Raw genomic sequence first — 24560 nt, forward strand, 5'->3', positions numbered from 1 at the left:
GGACAGGCTCCCAGCGCTCTGAGCTAATCTCCTCGTGGAGGTGGATTACCAGGAGTGCTGGGAAAGCTCTCTCCCAGCGCTCGCAGGCAACCACACTCGCACTTCAAAGTGATGCTGTGGGAGCGCTCCCGTGGCAGCACTTTGAAAGTTTCCCATGTAGCCATGCACTAAGGTATGGGCAGTGAGGTCCTACTGACTTATGGTGAAATGGCTCCAGCTGAGGAATATTCTCCTCCCTGCCCACTTCCGTTTAAAAAACGGAAAACTAAATGCAAAAAGCAATGTTCATATAATATTAAGGGTACATGCTTATGTACTCATCAGGAAATGCCAAAGTTAAGGTTGAACATGCAACTAAAATTATGTCACCTTTTACATTTGCAATACAATGAAATCTTTAATTATTGGTAAACCTTAAAAGTTACCATAGCATCGTAATCAGCACTGGTGGAAGTTACGCTACTATACAAGCTGTTATAGCATGTAGCAAATTAGTGGAGTTCTTTTAATAAATAACATTAGCCTCCTAATTCTGTGTAAGCCTAGAGTATCTCCACACGACATTACAAAGACATAGTGTTGCTCAAATAATGTCATACAGATTGTTTCTCAAAACAATGGGGCCCTATGTATTCTGGGGTCAGAAATATGCTGCATAGCTCTGCTCCAAAATCTGAACTTTCATTTAAAAAAAACATTCCTAGCCATTATGGTAACAGAGAAAACCTTGAACACATGAAACAATGTTAACTGAAGCAGTATCATCTGCCTGCATTTGCAGAAAGCATGAAATGATAGCTCTAAGATGTGATCTGCCCCATTCATCTCCGTTAGGGCCCCTTTAATCTTCACAGTTTAGCCGCTATATAACTTGGCATCTGGTCCAAGATGCCATGAAATTTGCCGTTTTGATGGAGCCAGGCACCAGACATTAATTTTCTAACACACTGCCCTTTCGGGACCTTCCCGCAACTGCCTCTTGGTCTGCAGCTTTCTCCATAAAGGAAAGGTCAATTGGTTTAATGTATGCTTCCTGCACTGTTCCATGTAGCCAAGCAGGAAGGGGTCTGGGAGCCACCTAGAGAGCACAGAGGAAAAAAATACTTATCCTCAGAAACAATCATGCTATAAATTAAACACATTTTATATCAATTAGCATTTTCAACCATGTGCCAGAGCTGTGGCTGTTTGTGGGGGATGGGAATGAAGAATCTTTCATGGGGACAGGAATAAAATGTTACAACGTAATTTGGTCTTACCGTGGAACTGAGTAAGTACACAGGACCTACATATGGCATCTTTTGTTATTGTGTAGTATTCTTTGTACTAACTCTTCCTAACTGTCAGGGTGGTCAAGCACTGGAATAAATTGCCTAAGGAGGCTGTGGAATCTCCATCACTGGAGATTTTTAAGAGCAGGTTAGACAGACACCTGACAGGGATGGACTAGATCCGGGGTTGGCAAACTTTTTGGCTCAAGGGCCACATCTGGGTGGGGAAATTGCATGCAGGGTCTAGGGGGTTGGGGTGCGGGAGGGAGTGGGGGGGGGCTCAGGGCAGGGGGTTAGGGTGTAGGAGGGATGCGGGGTTTACAAGGGGGCTCAGGGCAGGGGGTTGGGGTGCAGGAGGGGTTCAGAATGCAGGCTCCGGCCCGGCACCGCTTACCTGGAGCGGCTCCGGGGTGGCAGCAGCACACAGTGGGGCTAAGACAGGCTCCCTGCCTGCCCTGGCCCCACGCTGCTCCCTGAAGCGGCCAGCACCACGTCCCTGTGGCCCCTGGGGGAGGGGGAGCAAAGGGCTCCGCACACGGCCATTGCCTGTGGGTACCTCCCCCGAAGCTCCCATTGGCCAGGAACGGGGACCCACGGCCAATGGGAGCTTCGGGGGAGGTACCCGCAGGCGACAGCAGCATACGGAGCCCTCTGCCCTGGCTCCCCCAGAGGTCGCAGGAACATGGTGTCTGCCGCTTCTGCGAGCAGCACGGGGCCCACGGCGCTGGCAGTCCCATGGGCCGGACACAAAGCCCTGATGGGCTGGATCCAGCCCGCAGGCTGTAGTATGACCATCCCTGGTCTAGATAATACTTAGTCCTGCCATGAGTGCAGGGGACTGGACAGATGATCTCTCATGGTCCCTTCCAGTCCTATGATTCTATATCAGAAGCAGTCTATGAAGCACAAAGAAAAAATGTACTTAATAGTATACGACAGAAGTACATTAGAGAGAAATAGTTAAGTTTTCAATATCAATACAGATAAGATTTTATGATTAAAGTACAATTGCCTTGCAATATCCTACTCACTCAGTTGTCTGTGATAATACTTTACTTGGATGCCAGAAACTAAGATTAGTGTTTTTCTCTATCATCCTAATAAACGGCAGGAAAATAGATTGTCTCCCGTTTGGTAAACTGTCATGATAATTTTTCTAAGATTGATTTATAACATGCACTCTGTCAATACTTTTGTCACTATCAGTGTGCTTCATTAATACATATATTACTATAAATACACTATTAGTATTACTTAATGCAGTAAAAATTTAAGTTTCTGACAGAACACCCTTTATATGGTATCCTGTTTTTACTTTTTGGTTTTTAAGTTCCTATTAAAAAACTGTGGGTTCCCAAAAGGTTTTTTTGCTCCTCCACATATCTTTACAAAGAAGGTTCTCTTCTGTTGAGAAGACAACTGGCTTACTGTATTGGGAAATTACACTGAAAAATACAAGGATTATGTTTTTCCCCCCACTAAATTATTTCAGTTATTGGAATATTTGGCCCCTCTTCTACAAACAGCTGCACGCAGACAAGACTTTTGTATCCGCTTGAAGGCCATTTGTGTTCAATGGGGCTACAGGCAGGAAAAACAGTCTACTTGAATGCATCTCTTTACAGGACTGGGACCATAGGGCCTACCTGTAATTACAGTAAGTACCAAGTTTTCATAAAAATGTGATTTTTCTAGTTGCTGATAGTAGTCCTTTAAATACTCAGCACCTGGAAAAATATTTTCAGGTTGCAGTATGGGAAAATTTAGTTTTCAACTTACTTTTAGTTTTAAATTTACATAACTTTCAAATAATTATTGTATATGCATAAATTGTCAAATTCTTGGGTGAAATTAAAGTTTATTATTTTAAGAATAGTACATCACCTACACAGAGAAATTAAGTTTAAGACATTTTCACGGTATTACATTAAAAAAAAAAAAAAAGAGATCAGATACACTTCTACATAAAATAAATATTCAAGCAATAAACTATTATATACATGTTTAATACAATGCTAAGTGTTTCCCCAAGAAACAGCATGTGAAAATTTTACATAATAAATTACTGTTCAGAGGCATATTTGTTTCAAATGTATACTAAAGGGGCATTGACACAATTTATAAAATATATTTAAATACGGCAGTCCATATAATTAGGACAAAATTAAAGTACCCAAGACTTAAAACATTACACGATGCTACACATATATACCTATGATTGGTTAAAATAATGTATTTGCATATGAATGTGAGATTAAATATGCCATCATAATGCATATGCACATGGAAACACTTTCAAAATCTTGCACATCAGCTTTAATTTTGGCATTTCCAGACTTCTGTGGGATTAACCGTATGACCTTAGCATTGTATTAACTTTTTTTCCTTCATGTAATTATTGTTAGTTTCAGGCTGAAGGATGAGAGGAAGGATGATCTGGGATAACAGTCCAGTCCAAGTGGACTGCAGCTACAGAAGTGCTGGGGGAAAAAAAAAAAAAAAATCAGAATTTCACCATTTCCCAAGGAAGCTATTTTGTAGGTTGCCTTCATCTGAAATTCCTTGACATTATCTGTCAATAATATACACGTCAAAAGAAAACTACATTTACACTGAAGATATATACATAGATAAAAAGACAACTTAAGTTAACATTCAAGTTCAAAACTTTTCCCATTAATGTCAATGAAGAATGAGCATCTACCGCCTCTAAATTTCTCTTATTAGTATGATGGTTCCTAACCTATAGAATGGACTCCATAGGGAAACACAAGACTGCTCTTGGGGGACTCTGAGGTCCCATCTGCATGTGACTGATGACATACCTAGCCTTATGGTACTGGTGGTAAAAAATAAAATAAAAACCCCCAACAAACGAACTTCTTCTGTTTCGAGTTGTGCCTTTTCCCCACTCTTTTTCCAACTAGTCCCTTGAGACTGGGGCACCATATAAATGGAGCAGCAGGAGATAACAGCAGGGAAACTGCTTTGTACTCCTGCCTCCATTGCAGAAGCACTCTATTCTGAATGTGGCAATATTCATAGTTGTTCTAATCTCTTAAGGTCTGAAGCAAAGTCATAGAAATTAATGGAAAGACTCCCACTGACTTCAACGGACTTAAGATCAGGCCCTTAAAAACACCTAGGAAGCCATCTCCTATCCAAAGGAATATTTCTTGACTGGGACACTTTCACAATATTCTAGTTCAGCCTTAGAGAGCTTTAGGTGGTAGTTAGCAATTTCTATTTACAACATAAGCTTGATTAACCAACATCAGTCTTATGAATGACCACTTACAAAACCTTTTTTTCCTGACACAAAAATAAATAAAGCATATAACAAAAGTGGCACCAATGAAGAACAAGTAGACATCCCTTGACATGACAATGCCTTCAGTCCAATGGAAATAGCTCTGCAGTGGTTTGAAGGACAAGAAAGTGACCTAGTGCACCATACACAACTTATGCACCGTATCCACTATAATTTTGAGATGTTCAATTTTATGAACTTTTTGATTTTATGGACTCCTAAATTCCTATTTATTTAGTAAAACAGGGGTTCAGCTGTATTTGTATCTGGTATTTTTGAATTAAAAGTTCTAGATCAACTACTAATCAGGTTAAAACTGAGAGGTTTCTATTTGCTTTGTCCTAGAAACTCTCTACAAAATAGATTTTTGGAATGACTTATTTGTTGGGTGAGTTGGTTAGAACTGAAACAGAAGTACAGCTTCTTTCATCCTTGAAGGTCCTTACCTATTTTTTACGAAGTCATGTGGATGAGTCCTGATGCTTCTTTCAGGTTGCTTAAAGGAAAGAGTAAGCCATGACCAGCTACTATCTTTGACTCCAACATTTCAAGTTCACTTAAAATTCTTTGGGTCTTTCAAACATATATCACTGCTGGAACCCATTAAAAGTAAAATTTCTGGACGCTACTAAAAATCAAGAATTGTAAATATTACAAAATAAACTGACTTTTAAAGAGTAAATTCTTGTGGCTCGTCCTTGTGTCCATATTTCTTTTCACCAACAAGAGCTATATGTTACCTCCAGAATGCTAAACTCTGGATGGTTTATGATCTACATTTTTAACTGTCATCACCAATTATGACTGGCATCAGAATTATGACTGGCAGAATCCAGGGTACTCCAGCAAGTGTAAGGGCTACACATATAACCATGCAGACTTGGAAATATCTGTTATTACATTTTTAACAGCAAATTTACAATAAAGTAAGTGCTAGGTTAACTCCAGTTTAAAATGCACATTTTCTATGAGGAGAATGCACTACTTGGCTACAATGAAACAAGTCTCCATTCCACATGCTGTGGTGAATGTGGCCTTTGTATTAGAGTCTTTTTTTATCCCATTAAGACATACAGAATTGGTATATGTAGATATGCCTTCCTGCTGCATAGTTGTCCTAATTCTGGAGGGGCTTGAAAGAGGTTAAATATTGTTCCATTATTTGTTTTAAATAATTTTATATAAACAGGTTTAAAATTAATGTATCAATTACCTTCACATATGACTCCCAGTACACTCATACACATAAAACTGTATATTCTTATGGATGCATATTTGATATCTTGGTGACATTTTATATAAATCATTGTCACAGAGTGACTGGCCTTTTAAATGGTGAAGATTAAGCCCCGCCTGTAACACACTTAGCTCACCTCCCCAAGTGGAGTAAACAATCAAAGTCAAAGTCATGTAACTAAAATCATGAATTTTGGGGGGATAAAAACAGAAGCCTCTAGAGAGCCAGAAGAAAGAGAGAAGACAGACAGCCTGGAGAAGCACATGGCAGGAGAAAGTCTGCCTGCAGCAAAGCCCAAGAACAAGAACTGTGGATTCCCTTAAAGCACGAGGAAGGAACAGAGTGTCCTGCAAGGGTGATTGGAAAGCCCCAAAAGGAATGGGTTTGGGCCTAAAGGGCCAAGGGAGACAATACTGTATAAAGACTTGATAAATTAGACCCCCAAGAAGGAGGCTAATACTTTACAGAGATAAAGCTGTGGATAAACTATTGGGAGAATCAGGAGGAACCTGAGCGCAGGGTGCTGTGGCGTAAGAGGGTGTGCTCTCAGATGGCACCCTCTCACAACTGGTACCAGCAATGAGATGACCAGATCCCCATCCATCAAGGAGCAATGATTGAGCAGAAAAGGCACAGACCCCTTCCTCAGCCCCCTAAGATGGCATATAGAGTGGTAGCAGCAACCCTGGGAGCTCCATCTCCTATTTTGGGAAATGCCCAAGCAGCAGCCACAACACAGAGGAAATCAAGTGACTAGAAAGGATCAGCCACTGTAGACATAAAAAGGGAAGGCAGTTTGGGATCCTGCCAATTGTGTGTACTGACTGTGAGCAGGAGGGGCATGTAAGATGGGTCTGCCCCATATGAACAATGACTAAGACATATCTGGTCTTGCAGTGCACTAAGAAAATTGGGGAGGACCAGACTAATACTGTAAAGATACTCTGTCATGCAATGGAGGGGGCCCAGTGTACTACAAAGTCTAAACAAAGGACTATTTGGACCCAGTCTGGGGCAAGGAAGAGTGAAGCCTAACGGGCAATCTGTTTTAGTTGTGGGAAAGTAGAGCACATATAAAGGTGACCCCTGTTAAAAAATTGGACTGTGGGTGAAGGACTGTAGCTACGCGGAAGAAATAGTCTATAGGAACAGACAAGTATGGGGTAATCAAGGAAACATACCCAGTATGTAAACTTAAAGGTGAGGGGTTGGCCATGGGTTTTAAACTTCCTGATACCTAGGGAAAATTCCCTGATGTCAAAAGCTTGGGGACCTTGAATAATTTGTTAAAAAGGAACTACATCAGACCCACCCCAAGCACCACCCCCACAGCTCCCATTGGCCAAGAATCGCAGAGAATGGGAGCTGCTGGGGCAGCACCTGCGGACGGGGTAGCCTGCAAAGCAGAGTCGCCTGGCCGCGCCTCCGCATAGGAGCTGGAGAGGGGACATGCCGCTGCTTCCAGGAGCCGCTTGAGGTAAGCGTCTCCCAGAGCCTGCATTCCTGAGCCACTGCCCCACGCACCAATCCCCTACCCCAGCCCTGATCCTCCTCCCGCCCTCAGAGCCCCTCGGTCCCAGCGCAGAGCACCCTCTTACACCCCAAACCCCTCATCCCCAGCCCCACCCCAGAGCCCACACCCCCAGCTGGAGCCCTCACCCCCTCCCCATACCCCAACCCCCTGCCCCAGCCCAGAACCCCCTCCCGCACCCCAACACCACAAAAGACTACTTTAAGTAGTATTACAGTTTAACACAAAACAGGAGAAAATTCAATGTTGAGATCAACATTCCAAATTAGTGATTTTCCTTTCCTTTAATTCTAAACATAGTCTCCGTATTTGACAAAAAGTTTACCTAGAGATGTTCTGATATGGTTTTATTCAGGTGAGGATTGGGTATCTTTAGTTTATATATAATATTTGAAAAACCCATTAATTTTTTTAAAATTTTTCAAAGTTATTTCCAAATAATGAGAGTGTTAACACTGTAATAGAATGCTGGAAAGGATAAGGATCCCACCAGACCACCTGTTGACATTGGCACTTAGGACTTCAGTTTTTTCCTGACTTGGTAAACTATTTTTTCTTTTAATCCTTTTGTGATGTAACTCACACCCAACTCAAGGTCTATGATGGGATCAAGGGAATCAGGAAGTGGGAAATGAAAGCATTGTTAGGAGTACAGAGGGAGGACTGGGGACAGATGGGCAGAAATGAAGGATAAAAAGGGAATTTAAAAGGTCATGATATTAACAAGATGTATGTATGTCACAACTTACAAGCTAAGTGAGTGAGGTGTGTTTATCCCTTCTTCCTCACGCCCACATTTTGTCTTATTTGACTGAAAGCATCTTAGGGCTGGGACACATCTTATTTACCTAAAGCACTCCACACACTTTGAACTTTACACATTAATAATGTAAAGCAGAAAAATTAAAGTCTACTCCTCTGACACTATAGTGATGACAGGCTGATATACCCACAGAGAATGGGAAACAAAGAAAGACGATGCCAGCAGCTCCATTTGAAATAAAAATAATAGTGCTACTAAAGAAGTCTAGTAATTTTTATTAAATAAAATTTCTAAAGAAAAGCATAGGTCTTAGTATTTATTTTCATTTAAAGTCTTGCAACATTAATGATACTTACATTTACAATTTCAAAGAATTCCAGCGGAGCATTGTGACCAGATCTCATACAATATTTGGAAAGTTAGAGGCTATCAGGCAGCATTCAGAAATTTGAAACACTAAGAATTCTTGATCATTCTGTGTCAGTCTGAACATTACCTAACAGCAGCATAATATGTATCTTTCCTTGTTCTTTATCTTTGTTGTATAATAATATATTTGCTGTAGAATTAATCACCATCTGCTTATTCCCCCACTTGAATTCATGACCCTCTGTTTCACATAGCCAATCAGTCCCTCAACAGGAAGTCACACACTGTCTAGAAAGTGTTATAAGGTTACAACAAATCTATGCTGACTTTAGCATAGGGCACCTGAAATCTTGAAAGTACCAAGAAAGACAGGTAAAGGTAACTGTCAATGGTCCCAAGTCAACTGTCCAACAATCACACAAACTTACCAAATCACCAATAACATGCTCATATCGCTATACTACTGACCAATGCAAAAGGCAACCAACGGACCTCCACAACAGAGGAGGAGAAAGTGGTGTTGCTGCAGATAATTATTTGGGTGAAGAATCAGCAAGGACAGATTAAATCAAACATTGCTAAACTGCCTCACATAATAAAGAGCAAATAAAGAGAAATACAGTCTATAAGACAGAGAAGTACACTAGGTTCTAAATAAACACTTTTTTTTAAAAAATTTCCCCATTAAACAATGGCTAATACCTAAAGGAAGGTTATTGAGTACATTTTAAATCTGACTTTTTTTTAAGTTTGCTGTGTCAATAAAGTTGCATGTTCCTCAGAAAGAAATCATGTGTGCGACAGTGCGCACGCACAGAACTTTACAGGCAAAACAAGAGACTTACGACTGCAGGTCCTGAATTTGCAAATTTTTTATTTTTATTTTTAATTACTATCAGGCATAACAATTACTACCAGTAGTCTCACTGGATCCTGTTTACCAATCTGTAATTCTGACCACATTAGTGAATATTGTATTAAGAGTCTTTATTCATGATGCACGGTTTTTGACACTATATACAAGAGGGTGGCAATAAATGAGTTAATGGCCAAGTCCTCTGTTTTACATATTACTGCAGATATTTTAAACATTTTAATTTACAATTAGGTCTGAAACATTTGATATACTAATTTCAATTTACAACTAAGTAAGCTATTTAAAGCAACATTAACTTCCTAAATTCCAACTCCTTGACACATCATAGGTGTGAGAACAAATTGTTCTAGTACAGGAGCACAGAGAGGTTTAGGATAAGATTCCAGAAGACTCTGCTATAGAGTCTCCTCCTCTCCTCATGCTGCTTGCTCTTTCCATGCTCAGAAAGTCCTGCTTTGAATTATGTTCTCTCAGTCTCTCTGTATACGGTCAGCGGCTGTACATGAACCCCAAATGAACAGGCTAAGTCAGTCCCTAAAATTTTTAGTTGGAAAATATTTCTTGTTTACAGGTAGCAATATCGTCTTTCAGAGAGAGAGAACACTTACTACTTTTTCCTCAAATACCTAAGAGAGACTACATCCTCAGAGTAATGCACTAACTAAGATTTAAAAACACACAGACACACCAAGGAAAACCAATATATATACTAGAAGAGAATCTCATTAGTTCTACTTCATTAATCTGCACAGCCAGTAACAACCAAAAAAAGTCTCACTCCAGCGCTCACATGGAGACCTGCTGAAGCCAATGGTGCTCTGCATGGATGCAGGGGGTTCACTCATTTACATTCAGTTGCAGTATCTAAACCTCATTTCAAACCAAACTACACTTTCAAAAGTGAACAAAGGGCATTTTGTGATTCTGTATCCTTGATGGGGGGGGGGGGGGCTCAGCAAACATCAATTAGTATGGTTCTACTTTACTTAAAAAAAAAAAAAATCCACACACTTTCAAATAAGGAGGTTTGAATTTATGATTTAAATGCAAATCAAGGGCTCCTACAAGCACTTATGCACATGAGTAACTTTACAGGATCAGGGCTCAGTTTTGTAATGGAAAAAAATTCCAATCTGAAACTCTGAATGCTCAATTTCAACCTAGAGATATTGTTTATAACCAAGCTATACATCCTGAAAATAGGGTATATATCAAAAGGATAACTATAATTACAGCTGCACACGTCTCACAAACTCTCTCCTATTATAATATTCCTCTTTTGTAAAGATTTCCTAAAGTCTTCTTAAAGTCAATGCAAATGTTTGTTTTTAAACCAAGGAACTGATACTGGGCCATGACAATTCAAGTTTCTTACAATTCTGTGGGTACAACAAAACTACCATTTATATTTCCATTCTTGTCTTCTTAATGGTCTCAAGGAATTCACAGTTCACAGCACCCAGAAAAACAGAAACTGGTAAGTGATACCTACATATACCATTCAACAGAGGAAAAACTGAACGACCCCACTTCTTTATCCAAGAAGTTTCCAAATAAACAATCCACCACACATTGCCAACCCTTTACTGTCTCATGAATTACAAGCGACTAAACTCGACGTGGAAAGTCATAATGGGAAGTGCAATGGATTCCTCATAAGCAACAAATTTTGATGGATGCATATTATATAATGCCCACACCTTCTGTTGTCCATAGTCTGACACACATGCCTTAAACAGCTGAGATGTCTCGAGCCTCCCACAGTTAAAGCTTCACCAAAATCATTTACATTAGGTTCTTCAAAATAGCGCTTGTGTCAGACCAGTTAATAATTAGCCTAACTCCGTATTTCTTGGTCCCAGGGAGTAATGTTTAATAAGCACTACGTGTACAGTATATATAGGCGCACATACTACCTTTCCGATCTCCTTTGTTTTGGTGGCAGCAAAAACCGAGACATCCCTAGAGCCGCCTCCTCTCTCCTCTGCACTGGGCTCCTCAGCAAATCTCCGCTGCCCTGCTGCATTCAGCATTTGGCTCCAGTTTGCTGCCCCACCCCCGGGGATGCCAAGGGCTGCAGACATGCGGAGGAGGCGGCGGCTGTTATCTGTCTGCGGCGCCTTTGCTCTTCTCCCCCCCTCCATTGCACCACCCGAGAGGGGGCGGACTCCCCGCGCCTCCCGGCACTCAGGCGGCACCGCGGCCGTGCCTGAGGGGGAACGCCCCCGGCACAGCGGGTCACTCACCGGCTCCTCAGAGGGTCTCTCCCCTCCGCTTCTTCTCCCCACATCCAGCACCTCCATCTGCCCCCAGGCCCCGAGAGAAGCGCTGGCTGGGGCGAGGAGCGGGGTCTGGCCGCGGCCGGGGCGGGGAGTGGGATCTGGCCGGGCTCTACAGCGGACGCTCTATCGCTGCCCTTTGTTCAGCGGCGCGGCTCCCCCTCAGCCCGGGCTGGGCCTCCCTCCCACTCCGCGCGCCGCACGCGCCGGCCCGGCCTGCAGCCCAGTCGCGCTCAGCTCGTGGCCAGCGGCCGACGCCAGCGGCCGCAGCAGCAGCAGCTCCTCAGGCCGGCGACCCGGAAATTCATTGACAGCAGCCGGGGCCAGCGGCGCCCGGACGGGAAGCGGATCTGCCGGCCCAGGGGGAGGGAGTGGGGCGGGGCCGGCTCGGTCTGTGCCTGTGCGGAGCAGGGGCGGCTTTGGAGCCGTGAGACGCGCCGGAGGATGCGTCCCGGCCTCCCAGGAGGAGGCGAGTCCAGACGCCACCCGGTAAGAGAGGCGGACGGAGCCGAACTCGGGCCGGGGCCGCCCGCCAGCTCCGCCCTGAGCCGCTAAACAAGCAGCTTAGCGGCGCCCTGTTATCTAATGGGGGAACCGACCTGGTGAGAGGGGGCCCGAGCCCCCCATTCTGGCCCTACCGCGGCTGCAGCCAGCGAGCATCAGCTCCTGTCGCAGCTTTGAGGAGGGGCAGAGATCAACAGGCCAGAGAAAAGTTTGGGGGCCGTCTCCCCGCCCGAGCTGGAGAGAGAGGGGACGGGGTTGGAGTGTCCCTGCCGCGCCTTTGCCTTCCGGGGCATCGGAGAGGTTTCCCCGCCTAGCCCCCCCTCTCCCCACAGACCTCTTCCCCGGGACAGCTTTGAGAGCGGGCTCTCTCGTGCTCTGCCTCGTCTCGCCCAGGGGAGCCTGGAAGGGCCTGGGGTGGGGTTTCTCGGTGTGTGTCTCTGCCCCTTCAGGTGAGGGGGGTGGAGTTTGCTCTGCTGTTCGCGCTCTCACTGAAACAATCGCTCATCTCAGTTCTGCGCAGAGTTAAATTTTCCTTCAATTCAACGACCCCCCTCGCTTGTGACAGGCAGACACCCCAGACGCTACCTGTGCTGTGTTATAGAGACCTCCACTTAATGGTTTTTCTGTGGAGCGCTCCCGCAGTAGCTGTAGAACCCTTACTCACATATGTAGATCCACTATCTTCAGTGGCGCTGCTCACGTCAGTAAGAAATACTTCCTTCGCTAAATGTTTGCAGAATCTGGCCCTTAACTAATCGCTGTCTGCAGATTATCTCTGGTTAACCTATGGGGCAGTGTGTGCAACACTGAGCTCTGAAAGAGGAGGAAGTGATGTATTCTGTTCCCATCTCCGATTCTCAGAAATGATGGGTTTGTTGATTGATAGAAAAGATAATGACGAATGTATGTAGTTGTTTGTACCCAAAAGGATGCCCAAACCAATTGTAAATACAAATAAAAAGGAGTTTCTCTGACACAAGTCAAGTCAGAGGGATGTGTGTGTATTAAAAATTATATTTTTGAAGCTAAAACCTAGAAGTAAGACTTGGGAGGGAACTCTGTAGAGTAATATAGTATGTACTACTTCCTTCACCTATTATTCAGATCTCAAGAGAAGCCAGCAGCTCTGAGGTGAACCTTGGTTCTTTTTCCTCTTTTGGGAGACCACTAAAGCAAAGACTTCATTACAAACAAAGGATGGGAGGTGATTGGGAAGGGTCAAAAAACCTTCACTAGAAAACAAATCAAAGCAATTTAAATCACTGATTTTAATCGTGAGTTAAATCAGCAAGCCTTGATTGACTTCAGTCATCAATTTTAATCTTGTTTTGCATTTGTACTTTTTAGTTATCTTCCTAAGGGTTGTTTCTCATTGGTTAGTAACCCTTACAACATGTTGATTTGCAACTAAATGTAGCCTTTGCACTAAAGTTGGTCCTTCTTTTTGCTAACCAGGAAGATATGCTATATCAATAGACCTTTATTTAAGCAATTAAGCTTAACTTCCATTTATTCAAATTCTTAACTTTTACATTGTTTATGTTAGAAAATAGTGAATAATGCATTCCTTACTTCAGTGGTCCCTAAACTTTTCAAGGTTGCACCTCCCCTTACGCCTATCTGTACCTCTCCCCGCTCCTGCCTCCTCCCCCCTGGGCCCAGGAGCAGGGCCATGGCTCGTGGGGGAGGGACATGGACAGGGGTAAGGGGACCAAGGCTGGGGCCCTGGGAGCGAGGCCGGCTGCCAGGGCCAGGAGTGGAGCTGGGTGGCGCTCCTTCCCCCGCTTCCTTTTGGGGCTGGCCTGGGCCTCCGCCGCACCTCCCTAGGGCGGGTATGCCCCACAGTTTGGGGACCTCTTTACTTACTAGACAGGGCTGAAAGTAACTTAAAGGACTTACTAGTACACAGGGCGGCCGGGGTCCTGGGTAAGGTGGGGTGGTGGAGTGGTTCTGGGCTCCCGGAAGGGGGGGGAGGTGCCTCGGTTGGAAGGGGCGCGGTCTAGACTCCCCCAGCCAACCCTTCACTGCTGCCTGGCCTGCGCCACCTGGGGCTCTGGTGGTGATTTAACAAGCCCGGGGCTCTGCCTGCTGCCTTTTAAATTGCTGGGCCCCAGGGAAGCTGTCCCTTTTGCGCCCCCTGATAGATGGCATACATATTCCAATTCTGGCACCAGCCCACCTAGCCTCCGAGTACTTTAATCGGAAGGGGTATTCTCGGTGGTTCTCCAGGCGCTTGTGGATCACCGTGGGCATTTCATTGACGTTAACGCAGGCTGGCCCGGAAAGGTGCATGGTGCACACATCTTTTGGAACGCTGGCCTGTCAGGAAGCTGCAAGCTGGGACTTTTTTCCCAGACCAGAAGAACACCTAGGGGAAGTCGAAATGCCCATTGTGATCCTTGGAGACCCCGCTTACCCTTTAATGCCGTGGCTCATGAAACCCTACACAGAAAGCCTTGACAGCAGCAAGGAGTGGTTCAACAACAGGCTGAGCCAGTGCAGAATGACTGTGGAGTCTGCTTTTGGCTGTTTAAAGGGCCGCTGGCGTTCTCCATATGGGAAGCTGGACCTGGCCGATAAAAGCATCCCCACGGTTATATCCACGTGCTGTACCCTCCATAACGTTTGTGAAGGGAAGGGTGAAAGATTCACTCAGGCATGGAACTCGGGGGTTTAACACATGAAGGCTGAATTTGAACAGCCAGATAGCAGGGCTGTTAGAGGGGCCCAGCGTGGGGCTGCAAGGATTAGGGATGCCTTGAGGGAACAATTTGAGGCTGAAAACCACCAGTAATGTCTGGTGCCCTGCACGGGAGTGAATTGCAGTGGTTCCAATGTTAGTAGGAATCTGTGTTTGCTACGCTGACTTGCAGTGCCTGTTTCTTTCCTGGGCTAAGGTATCTTTTACTTTATGCAATAATAAAGAATGTTTTCAAAGGCAAAAAATCAATTTATTGAAAAGAAACACAACTTCTTGGGGAACAGAAAGGGCAAGGGGGTGGGGTGGGGTGGGGAATGGTACAATCACAGATTTGCGTATGTCCTGTTGTTATACTCAGCCTTCCTGTCTGGACTGCTGTGCAATGAGTGCTGCACTTCAGGATGGCTATACTGCATGGTGATGGGGGTTGAGTGCAGAGGGTAAGGGTTGTAGTTTTCAGGGCTGGGTAGTGAAGCTAAAGGTGTCGGAGGCAGCTGGTGGCAGTAAGAACCCGGATGTTGGGGAAAGTGGGTTGGAGATGGCATGGAGGCACAAGGGAAAGAATTTTGGGACAAGGGCTGCAGGGGTGGGGCGGGCACGGTAGCGCTCTGCCTGCATGGCTACGAGTGCCTGGATCGAGTCCGCTTGGTGCTCCATTATGCTTATCAGTCTATCCGTGCTTTGCTGCCAGAGCACCGCACTTTTGTGCCGGCTCTCCTCATTCTGCTGGCGGATCCTCCTTTCACTGTCCTGCATCTTCTGCACTTTTCAATTTTCATTACTTGAATGCTGCACTACTTCATGCAACATGTCTTCCTTGCTTCTACATGGCCTCTTTCTGATTCTTTGGAGTCTTTCGGCCAGTGGTAACACAGACTGCTGAGATCTCAAGGTTGCATCTGTAAAGGCAAAATGCAACACTTAACAGAGGCAGCATTGTTCACACCAGACAGAGCAATGATTCCCCCGTACTTAAGGGTAAGCACAGTCTACACAATAGCATAATTTGCTCATCCCAAACCAAGCATACATAACCCACAGGAGCCCCAAAATGGTGAGTAAGCACAGCGTAAGTGTGACTGACTGTTTCACGGCTATACTGTCCTCTGGGTTTCTATGCCTTGGGAAGAGCCAACAGCGACAGGGGGCCCCTATACTGAACACTGTCCCCACATTTTCCACAAGAGTTCGTCCTGGAAGATATCTCGCTGCTGAGGGTGACCTGGGAAGCAAGGGAGGGTCTTCTACTGCAATGCGGGGGATTCCACCCTGGCCCATATGCAGCTTGCCTGTGTGCAGCAATGGTCCCCCCGCCCTTCACGGCACATGGACAAGTTAGCCTTACTGGGAGAAGGAACACAGTGGCTCTCCCGAGAAACCTGTGCAAGCGCATTGCCCAAGTTCCGGATGAGGCCTTTGAAGAGATCACTGAGGCCGATTACCATGACGTGAGAGAGCACATCAACACCCTATTCCACATCTAGGCATGCATGCAGTCCTAACCCTCCTCGCCCCAAGAGCCCGCACCAAATAACTTCCTTCCCAAAATAGAAGCCACTTACTGGGAACCTCTGGTGTTTGTCCTTCCCCAAGTACCGACCTCTGCGACTGGCTACCTTCCTCCTGGCTTGAGAACAGCTCCTGGCTGCATGCGTCTAGGGATTCCGGGGTGTCTTCCGCCGCCTCAGCACCCTCGCTCCCGCTTTCCTCCTCCTCCTCCTCCTCCTCCCGCCTTGTTGAACTGGGCTCTGAAGTGTCCATGGTGGTACTCGGAATGGAGGTGCGGTCGCTTCCAAGTATCATGTCTAGCTCTTTGTAGATTCATAGATTCATAAGATACTAAGGTCAGAGTGGACCAATATGATCATCTAGTCTGACCTCCTGCACAACGCAGGCCACAAAATCTCACCCACCCACTCCTGCGAAAAACCTCACCTATGTCTGAGCTATTGAAGTCCTCAAATTGTGGTTTAAAGACTTCAAGGAGCATAGAATCCTCCAGCAAGTGACCCGTGCCCCATGCTACAGAGGAAGGCGAAAAACCTCCAGGGCCTCTTCCAATTTGCCCTGGAGGAAAATTCCTTCCCGACCCCAAATACGGCAGTCAGCTAAACCCTGAGCATATGGGCAAGATTCACTAGCCACATTGTTATTGTAACACAATTTGTAGAAACAGCAGGTCGCACCAGAACAGGTGTTTGCCTCATGGGCTTTGCGGTAGGCATTCCGCAGCTCCTTCACTTTAACCCTGCACTACAGACCGTCCGGTCATGGCCCCTTTCCATCACGTCCCTTGATATCTGCCCAAAGGTATCATAATTCCTGTGGCTGGAGCGCAGCTGGGACTGGACAGCGTCCTTCCCCCAAACAACTGATGAGGTCCAGCACCTCGCCATTGCTCCATACTGGGGCTTGCCTGGCGTGTGGAGGCATGGTCACCTGGAAAGATTCGCTGAGAGCACTCCAGGCCTGGCTGAGCAAACAGGAAGGGGATTTTCAAAATTCCCAGAGAATTTAAAGGGCGGGTCTGACGGTTGGTCACCTGAGGGCAGGGCAGTAGAGTTCAAAGTGATGACCAGAGTGGCTAGCACAGGCATTGTGGGACGCTTCTGGAGGCCAATCAGAGCGCACTATAGGACCAGGGCGTTCACACTGGCACCGCGGCACTCCAGCAGGGGCTCACAAAATGTTATTCCACTTGCCGAGGTGGAGTGCCAGCAGCACTGTAGCCGTGGAGTCAGAGCGCTCTACGTGCCTTGCCAGTGTGGACGGGTAGTGAGCTAGTGCGCCCGGGGCTCCTTTATTGTGCTGTAACTCACAAGTGCAGCCACGCCCTGAGTATCTGACTGTAAATAACAGATTTCTTGGTGTGGTTGGGGTGGTTACTGGATCTATGAAGGTAGGTTTGGTAATCTGTAGGTTTCTTGTTTATAGCTGTCTGCTGTAGGATTCCCTTGTTGAAGCTGGTCCTGGCATCAAAGAAATTGATGCTAAAGTTGGAGAATTCCAGAGGGAGTTTAATGGATGGGTGATAGCATGGGCGGTGGGTGAACCACAGGCATGGGAGGCTAGCCCCTGGCCTGTCCCGCCCTCCCGCTTGAGGACAACTAGCGGCAAGCAGGAGGGTGCTTTGGGGCGGAACATGGGTGGAGCTACAGGGGGCTGTTTGGGGAGTCGCAGCCTTCCCCAGCCTATGCTACGCATTGTCCATGGGTGGTAGTTCTTGACATTGTGGTGGAAATCTGTGTGGAAGTTTAGGTCTTTTGTCCCTTCCCTGCCCCACCTCCATGATTGGAGAGGAGTTAACAGGCCATTTCACCTTGAATTGTCCATTAAAATATGTAACTATTTACAATCTGTTTCAATTTGTATTTAGCTGTGGCACTCAAAGTACTTTTCCCAGACCTGAAGAAGAGCTCCATTTAAGCTCAAAAGCTTGTCTCTCTCACGAACAGAAGTTTGTCCAATAAAAGATATTACTTCATTCACCCACTTTGTCTCTCTAATATCCTGGGACAAACAGGGGTATGACAACTCTGCATAAAAGCTGGCTTAGCACTTAAACAAACTCTGGATAGAGGTGCTTAGCCAGGGACTTTCACCATTTCAGTGATATGACATTTTTAAAATATTTGCCGGAAAATATGTACTGCTTAATATTATTGTTTTAATTTAAATGACTGTAGTGGATTATAGTAAGTTTAAGACTTAACGTAGGTTGTCAAAGTTTCAAATTAAATTTTCAATATGTTTACTTTTTAAAATAAATCTGTATTTGATTTAAGTAAAAATCCAATTTAAATTAAAAAAATACTAAATTAAATTATTTTTTTAAAATCAACTCTTATCCATCCTGCTAGAAAACCACTTTAAATCCCTCCTTTACAACATACTTGTGCTATAATGCTTAACAATCACTCCCATCTGGCATTTGTTAGGCAAATGATGTGCTATGACTAAGGATATGATTTCATCATGGAGGTCACAGATTCCGTGACTTTAATGGACCTCCATGACTGCTTCAGCTTCAGCCATGCAGCAGGGCTAGATCTTTCAGTCCCCCACCCAGGCGGTGGGGCTCCAGGCTGTCACCCCCTCCCTCCCTATGTGGCAGAACTCTGGGCTGTCAGGCACCCCACTGCAGCAGAGCTCGGGCTTCAGTCCCTGCAGCAGTCAGCCCTCTCACTCCTATGGACAGGTCACAGGCCTCCGTGTATTTTTGTTTATTGCCCGCGACCTGTCTGTAACTTTTACTAAAATTAACCATGACAAAATCTTAACCTTTGCTATGACTTCTGCTAAACTCTCTTTATTTTATTGTTACTTCATGCTCTCCACTATGTATGTCTGTTTTATCACCAGATGTGTCCTGTCAGTCATGTAGATAGTTCCTGCTCCAGAGAGCTGACAGTCGTCTTTGTTACATGTTTGTACAGCATTTAGCACAATGAGACCCTGATGCTTGACTGGATTCATAGATGATACTGTTATACAATTCAATATTTAAAGACTTTTACTCCAATCCTAGTGTTGATATCTTCAAGCTAGCAGAACGTGAACATAAAAACAGCCGTACTGAGTCAGATCAATGGTCTGTCTAGCCCAGTGGCCAATGTCAGAGGAAATGAACAGAACAGGGCAATTATCGAGTGATCCATCCCGTTGTCCACTCCCAGCTTCTGGAAATTAGGACACCCAGAGAGAGCATGGGGTTGCATCCCTGACCATGTTGGCTAATAGCCATTGATGGACCTATCCTCCATGAATTTATCTAATTCTGGAATTGTCATAATGATGAAAAACATTTTTAATCATGGTCTCGTTTATAACATTTCACATTTAATTATAATTCTTTTCCCTTTGAATTTTTCAGTTAACCTTATCTTGGTGAAATATACTGGATTGAATGCATGGAAGATTGAAGTCCTCTATTTATCCTCCAAAGAGTGCAGCAGCACTGCAAACTATAAATAGTAATGATAAAATCTCCATTTTGTGGTGAGACAAATTTGCGTATAATCTATATTTATTGATCATAGGTAATTAAAGGGTTTTCAGTTGTGGGTCAGGGAAAAGATCATCTGAAATGGACCAGAGATTATCTTGTTTTTAGATTATAAAGGTAGACCTACTTAGCTTTTGCAGATTTTTTTAATTTAATTTTATTGCAGATTTAGGATTATAAGGGAGTGCCACTATAATCTATTTTAATATAAGGAAAAGTAATCACAGCTTTGAGGTCCAGAAAGAATTGTCAACCAGTTGGAATGAATATGATTCCAATCTGCCATGAATTGTAAATGTGTACCTGTGCCCTCACGTAGAGCCCCACTGAAGTAAAAGGAATATTTCATTTTAGAGCTTATTTTTCCCAGCTCTGTTATTTGGGATCCTGGTAAGAATGTTCTACTTCCCATTGGAGAATAGAGATTCAGGTTCTTTCTTGAGGTTTCAGTTATTGAATTGGTGGAAATGTGGTATTTATAATATCAGATACACTGTACACTGCATAGATATATTTCAAAACTGGGAATAGTTATCAGTTGCTTATACCTTCCAAGATTCTAGAGTTGCTCAGGCTTTTGGCAAATTACAAAATACAGAAGGATCTCAGAGTTACGAACTTATCAGTCAACCACTAGGGATGTAAAATGTTAAACGCTAAAATGGTTAACCAATAGTATTAGTCATACCGTTAACCCTCCCTCGTTCACCCACCTCCTTCCGGGTGACGATCACCTGATAGAAGTCCTTGCTGGTGGCCAGGGCCTGCGTGCTGGTCTCAAACAGGTTCTGCAGCAGCAGAGACACCATTTTGGGATGCTGGCAAGAGGTGTCTATGGCAACCAGGAAGTAGTGGGCATCAGGAGAGGTCACTGGGAGCTCAGCCCCATCTTAAAGGGGCCGGGTTGATATTAATGCTCTAGCCTCTGAGGGGTCTTCGACCCAGCAGTGGGGGGAGGGTCCTGTACAACCCTTTGTTGGTAAAAACAGTCCCTCCAGCCCCATTGACCTGAGGGGAAATACTTACAAAGACCCAGGGGTGATGACCCCAATGGAAGGATACCGCTCAATAGGCCAAGAAACACCTGGCAGCGCAGGGAAGTAGGATGAGCAAACCACCTGTCTGGGGGTTTTGCGGGGGGGTGGCCAGCTGGGCAAGGGGAGTGTGTTTAGGCTGGGGGTGGGCAAGGGCTGCGGGCCCCATCACGGGGTAAAGTAGTCCCCAGCCTCTCCCTGTGCCACTGGAAGGAGTTCAGCTGTGGAGGAGGATGGCACGCTGGTCAGTCTTGCGGCTTCAGCTGATAATTGAAGGGAAGGTAATCCACTGCTGGGGTGGTACGGCACGTCTGTGGAGGCCACATCAGGACAAGCTAGGTACCTGGGGCCACTCTCCCTTTTCCTGGGTACTGAAGATGTGAGGGGGGCGCTGGGCCCCCTCAATTGCCCCAGGTGCTCCTGGCTAGGCCTGCTGTGTCACCCCCGATATGAGCACAGCTGCTCTTCCCTGTCTGTCCGGGGCAAAGGGGAAGGGGTTTAAATGGGTTATTTTTTAACAACATTTACATCCCTATCAACCACACACCTGATTTGGAACCGGAAATGCGCAATCAGGCAGCAGCAGGGACCAAAAAAAAAAAGCAAATACAGTACAATACTGTGTTAAACATAAACTACTAAAAAAATAAAGGGAAAGTTTAAAAAAAATTGACAAGGTAAGGAAACTTTCTATGCTAGTTTCATTTAAATTAAAAGTAGCATTTTTCTTCTGCACAGTGACGTTTTAAAACTCCATTAAGTCAATGTTCAGCTGCAAACTTTTGAAAGAACAACCATAACATTTTGTTCAGTGTTATCAACATTTTAGAGTTATGAACAACGTCCATTCTAGAGGTGTTTATAACTCTGAGATTCTATTGTATGGAGGCTACATGCTCATTGAAAGATATACAGTCATCTTTACATTACAAATAGGCTTGGCGGAATTTTATTTTTATTTTTTTATTTAAATTATAATTTCAGTGGATAATATTGATGTTTGTTTTTAAGCTTTTTTATTTTTATCAATTTAAACTTTCACAGTTGTGGGGGCATCTGACAATTATTTAATGATAGTACACACAGATATTCAAAAAGTTGGCTATACAACCATTATAACACAAATTGTCCATGTCACGTCAAAATTTGCAAAGTAAATATCTTAAAATCAAACTCAATAAGTTCCCAAGCAGCATTTTTGTTACTTTGCCTATCTGTAAATTTCAGTTATTATTGGTGTAATATTTTTCATCAGTTTGTGTGTGCATGGTGAAATCAATGTTCACTGACACTTATCCAAAAAAATCCTTCTAAGGACTAATCCTTCTAAGCCTAATTATAAAAATAAGTTAGGGAACAGGTTTACTCATATTAATTCTGTACAGTGTAGGGGTTTTTCTCTGATACATTCTCTTAGTGCATGAAAGGGAAAATGAATTGTAACAACTATTGAAACACGTTCTCCAGATAAAAAATGAATAAGCTGTTTTAAATGGAAAACATCAGTGAATATAATTATTTATGCTAGGGTGTGATATCATATTTGGTTTGTTTTTATCTTTTTTCCTCAATCTAACCTTTCTTGTTTATTTCATTGTCTCTAGTAATAAATGAAAAAGAATAAACCATGGGAAACCCAGAAAACATAGGAGATGCATATGTTGCTGTGATTCGTCCAAAGACTACTGCTAGCCTGAATTCTCGGGAATATCGAGCTAAATCATATGAAGTATAAACAATTTTTTAAAACTTTCTTTGATTAAAGTTTGAAAATATGAAAAAATAACATAATTGGAAAACAAAAACCTTAATTATCCTACAGTTTAGATAAACAGAGATTTACTATCTGAGCAATCGTAGGTTCTTATATAGCTCCCATTACCATAGTAGCTGTGTCCCACTATCACTTTTATTATCTATTTATCCTTAGAAAAACCTTTGTGACATAGGAAAGTATAATTATCTGTATTTTACAGAGAGGGAGCTGAGGCACAGAGAGACTAAGTGATTTGGCCACAGTCACACAGGAAGTTTGTGGCAGAAGAGGGAGCTGAATCTGTGTCTCAGGCTAGTGTACTAATCCAATAAATACCAAAACACTGTAACGTGTTATGTTACACTTTAAACAAATGCCACAATCACAACATATACTAGAAAAAATTCAGGTAACATCCTTCTAAGTTTCTGAAGTGATTTTTTTAATTACATTTTCTTTGTGCTTAAAATCAACAATCAAACCTCAGCTCAGCGTATTGGCAGGAACGTGTCAAACAGTTGCTATTTTAGAATCTGATCCTACAACCTCTGTCATACACGTGCAAGTGTTAACAGGTCTTTTAGGGTAAGGCCAGGTCACGTATAATGTTGCATATTGGTGGATCTCTGTGCTGCATGGAACTTAATACAGGATTGGGATCTTGGCTTTTCCTGTTTCTGTGTCTTTGGTGGTTGAGATGACCTTCCAGAAGATGCTGCTTTGCATTCAGTACTTTCTGGATTTTATCACTGCTTTTACAATTGACTACCAAGGACCAATTTGTGAAGTTGCACCATGTTCCCACAAATGTGGAATCTTTACTGGCCAGTTATGTTTCTCCTTTTATAATACCCATTCTATAAATAAAAAGCCCTGTGTATAATGACTTTGTACTTTTATTATTTTATATCAAAGGATTTCAAATAAGAAAAATCAAACATTCATCATATAGTTAATGGCATAATTTGTGCCTGATGAAACACATTCCAGCTTCTGCAATATCAAAAATACTAAAAATATAAAAAGGAATACATTCTGTAAATGATTACTTGTGGATAAACCCCATGTGTCAGCAGAGTTCGTGATGGTTGTGAAGTCTGCAGTAAAATGCTTTGTAGAATGTCACAGGAATTGGCCATCCATGATTTTGAGGACCTGAGAAGTGGGGTGAAAGTACATTCAAAATCACTTACAGTGTCTGTTGAATGTCCCATATACCCTTGCTATTTAGAGAATTCTGCACATAGCACTACAATTGGTTAATTAAAAACAAAAACTTGCTAGTCTGCTTGTTAAATAAAACTAATGTTTCAGTCATTCTTAAATAATTATTTAATTTTATTTTTTGCAAGATTTTGTTGCTTGAAGTTCCCATTGAAGGACAAAAGAAAAAGAGAAAGAAAGTTTTGTTGGAAACTAAACTTCAGGGAGGCAGTGAGATAACCCAGAGCATCTTGGATTATGTAGTAGAAACCACCAAACCAATTTCACCAGCTAATCAAGGTATCAAAGGTGAGAATTGTTTTTTCTTATTTGGTATTGGTGTCGCTATAATTGTAGTACTCAAAATAGGCCAGTTAAAGGAAGTAATAAAACAATATCTGTTTTAGAAATCAAGGTCTATTTTAAGTTCTGCAAATAGAAACATGCAACTGAACCCTCAGGCTGTCCTTTATTTTCCTTTTACTTCTAAATGTCTTAAAATTTAAAAAAAACAAAACTCAAAAAACCCTGAACTGTTTTTGACAAGTTTATCGTAGGTGAGACCTTGTGTGCCCATACCTATATTTCAGTCCAAAATTAGTTTTACAGCTAAGTTTCTAAATACTTGGAAAAACTAGATTAGAGTGCACACAATCTTAATCATAGTTGAAATATTAGCAATTAAAAAAAAAAGGCTTTAGGGATGATCCAGGAAATTAT

At 43.5% G+C, this 24560-nt stretch overlaps 2 protein-coding genes across 7 annotated transcripts in view; one reads left to right on the forward strand and one right to left on the reverse strand.

Moving 5' to 3' along the window:
- The window catches only part of ANKIB1 (ankyrin repeat and IBR domain containing 1), a 166578-nt gene extending 154839 nt beyond the window's left edge, over nucleotides 1-11739 (reverse strand). For 4 of the 6 annotated variants that reach the window (XM_043541217.1, XM_027822725.3, XM_027822726.3 and 1 more), the window contains exon 1: nucleotides 11605-11739. The gene's annotated coding sequence lies outside the window, so the exon portion shown is untranslated. Of the gene's footprint in view, nucleotides 1-11274; nucleotides 11407-11604 lie in introns of those variants that run through there. The other 2 variants (XM_043541216.1, XM_043541214.1) reach the window with 2 other exon arrangements.
- Nucleotides 11740-11983: 244 nt separating this feature from the next.
- Nucleotides 11984-24560, forward strand: part of KRIT1 (KRIT1 ankyrin repeat containing) — a 42050-nt gene continuing 29473 nt past the window's right edge. Inside the window, exons 1-4 of the mRNA XM_037890702.2 lie at nucleotides 11984-12126; nucleotides 19716-19840; nucleotides 22486-22610; nucleotides 23990-24149. Of these exons, the coding sequence (XP_037746630.1) occupies nucleotides 22509-22610; nucleotides 23990-24149 (262 nt within the window). The 5' untranslated portion in view covers nucleotides 11984-12126; nucleotides 19716-19840; nucleotides 22486-22508. The remainder of the gene's footprint in view (nucleotides 12127-19715; nucleotides 19841-22485; nucleotides 22611-23989; nucleotides 24150-24560) is intronic.

The sequence above is a fragment of the Chelonia mydas genome, chromosome 2 (genome assembly GCF_015237465.2).
Source record: "Chelonia mydas isolate rCheMyd1 chromosome 2, rCheMyd1.pri.v2, whole genome shotgun sequence".
Lineage (NCBI taxonomy): Eukaryota > Metazoa > Chordata > Testudines > Cheloniidae > Chelonia > Chelonia mydas.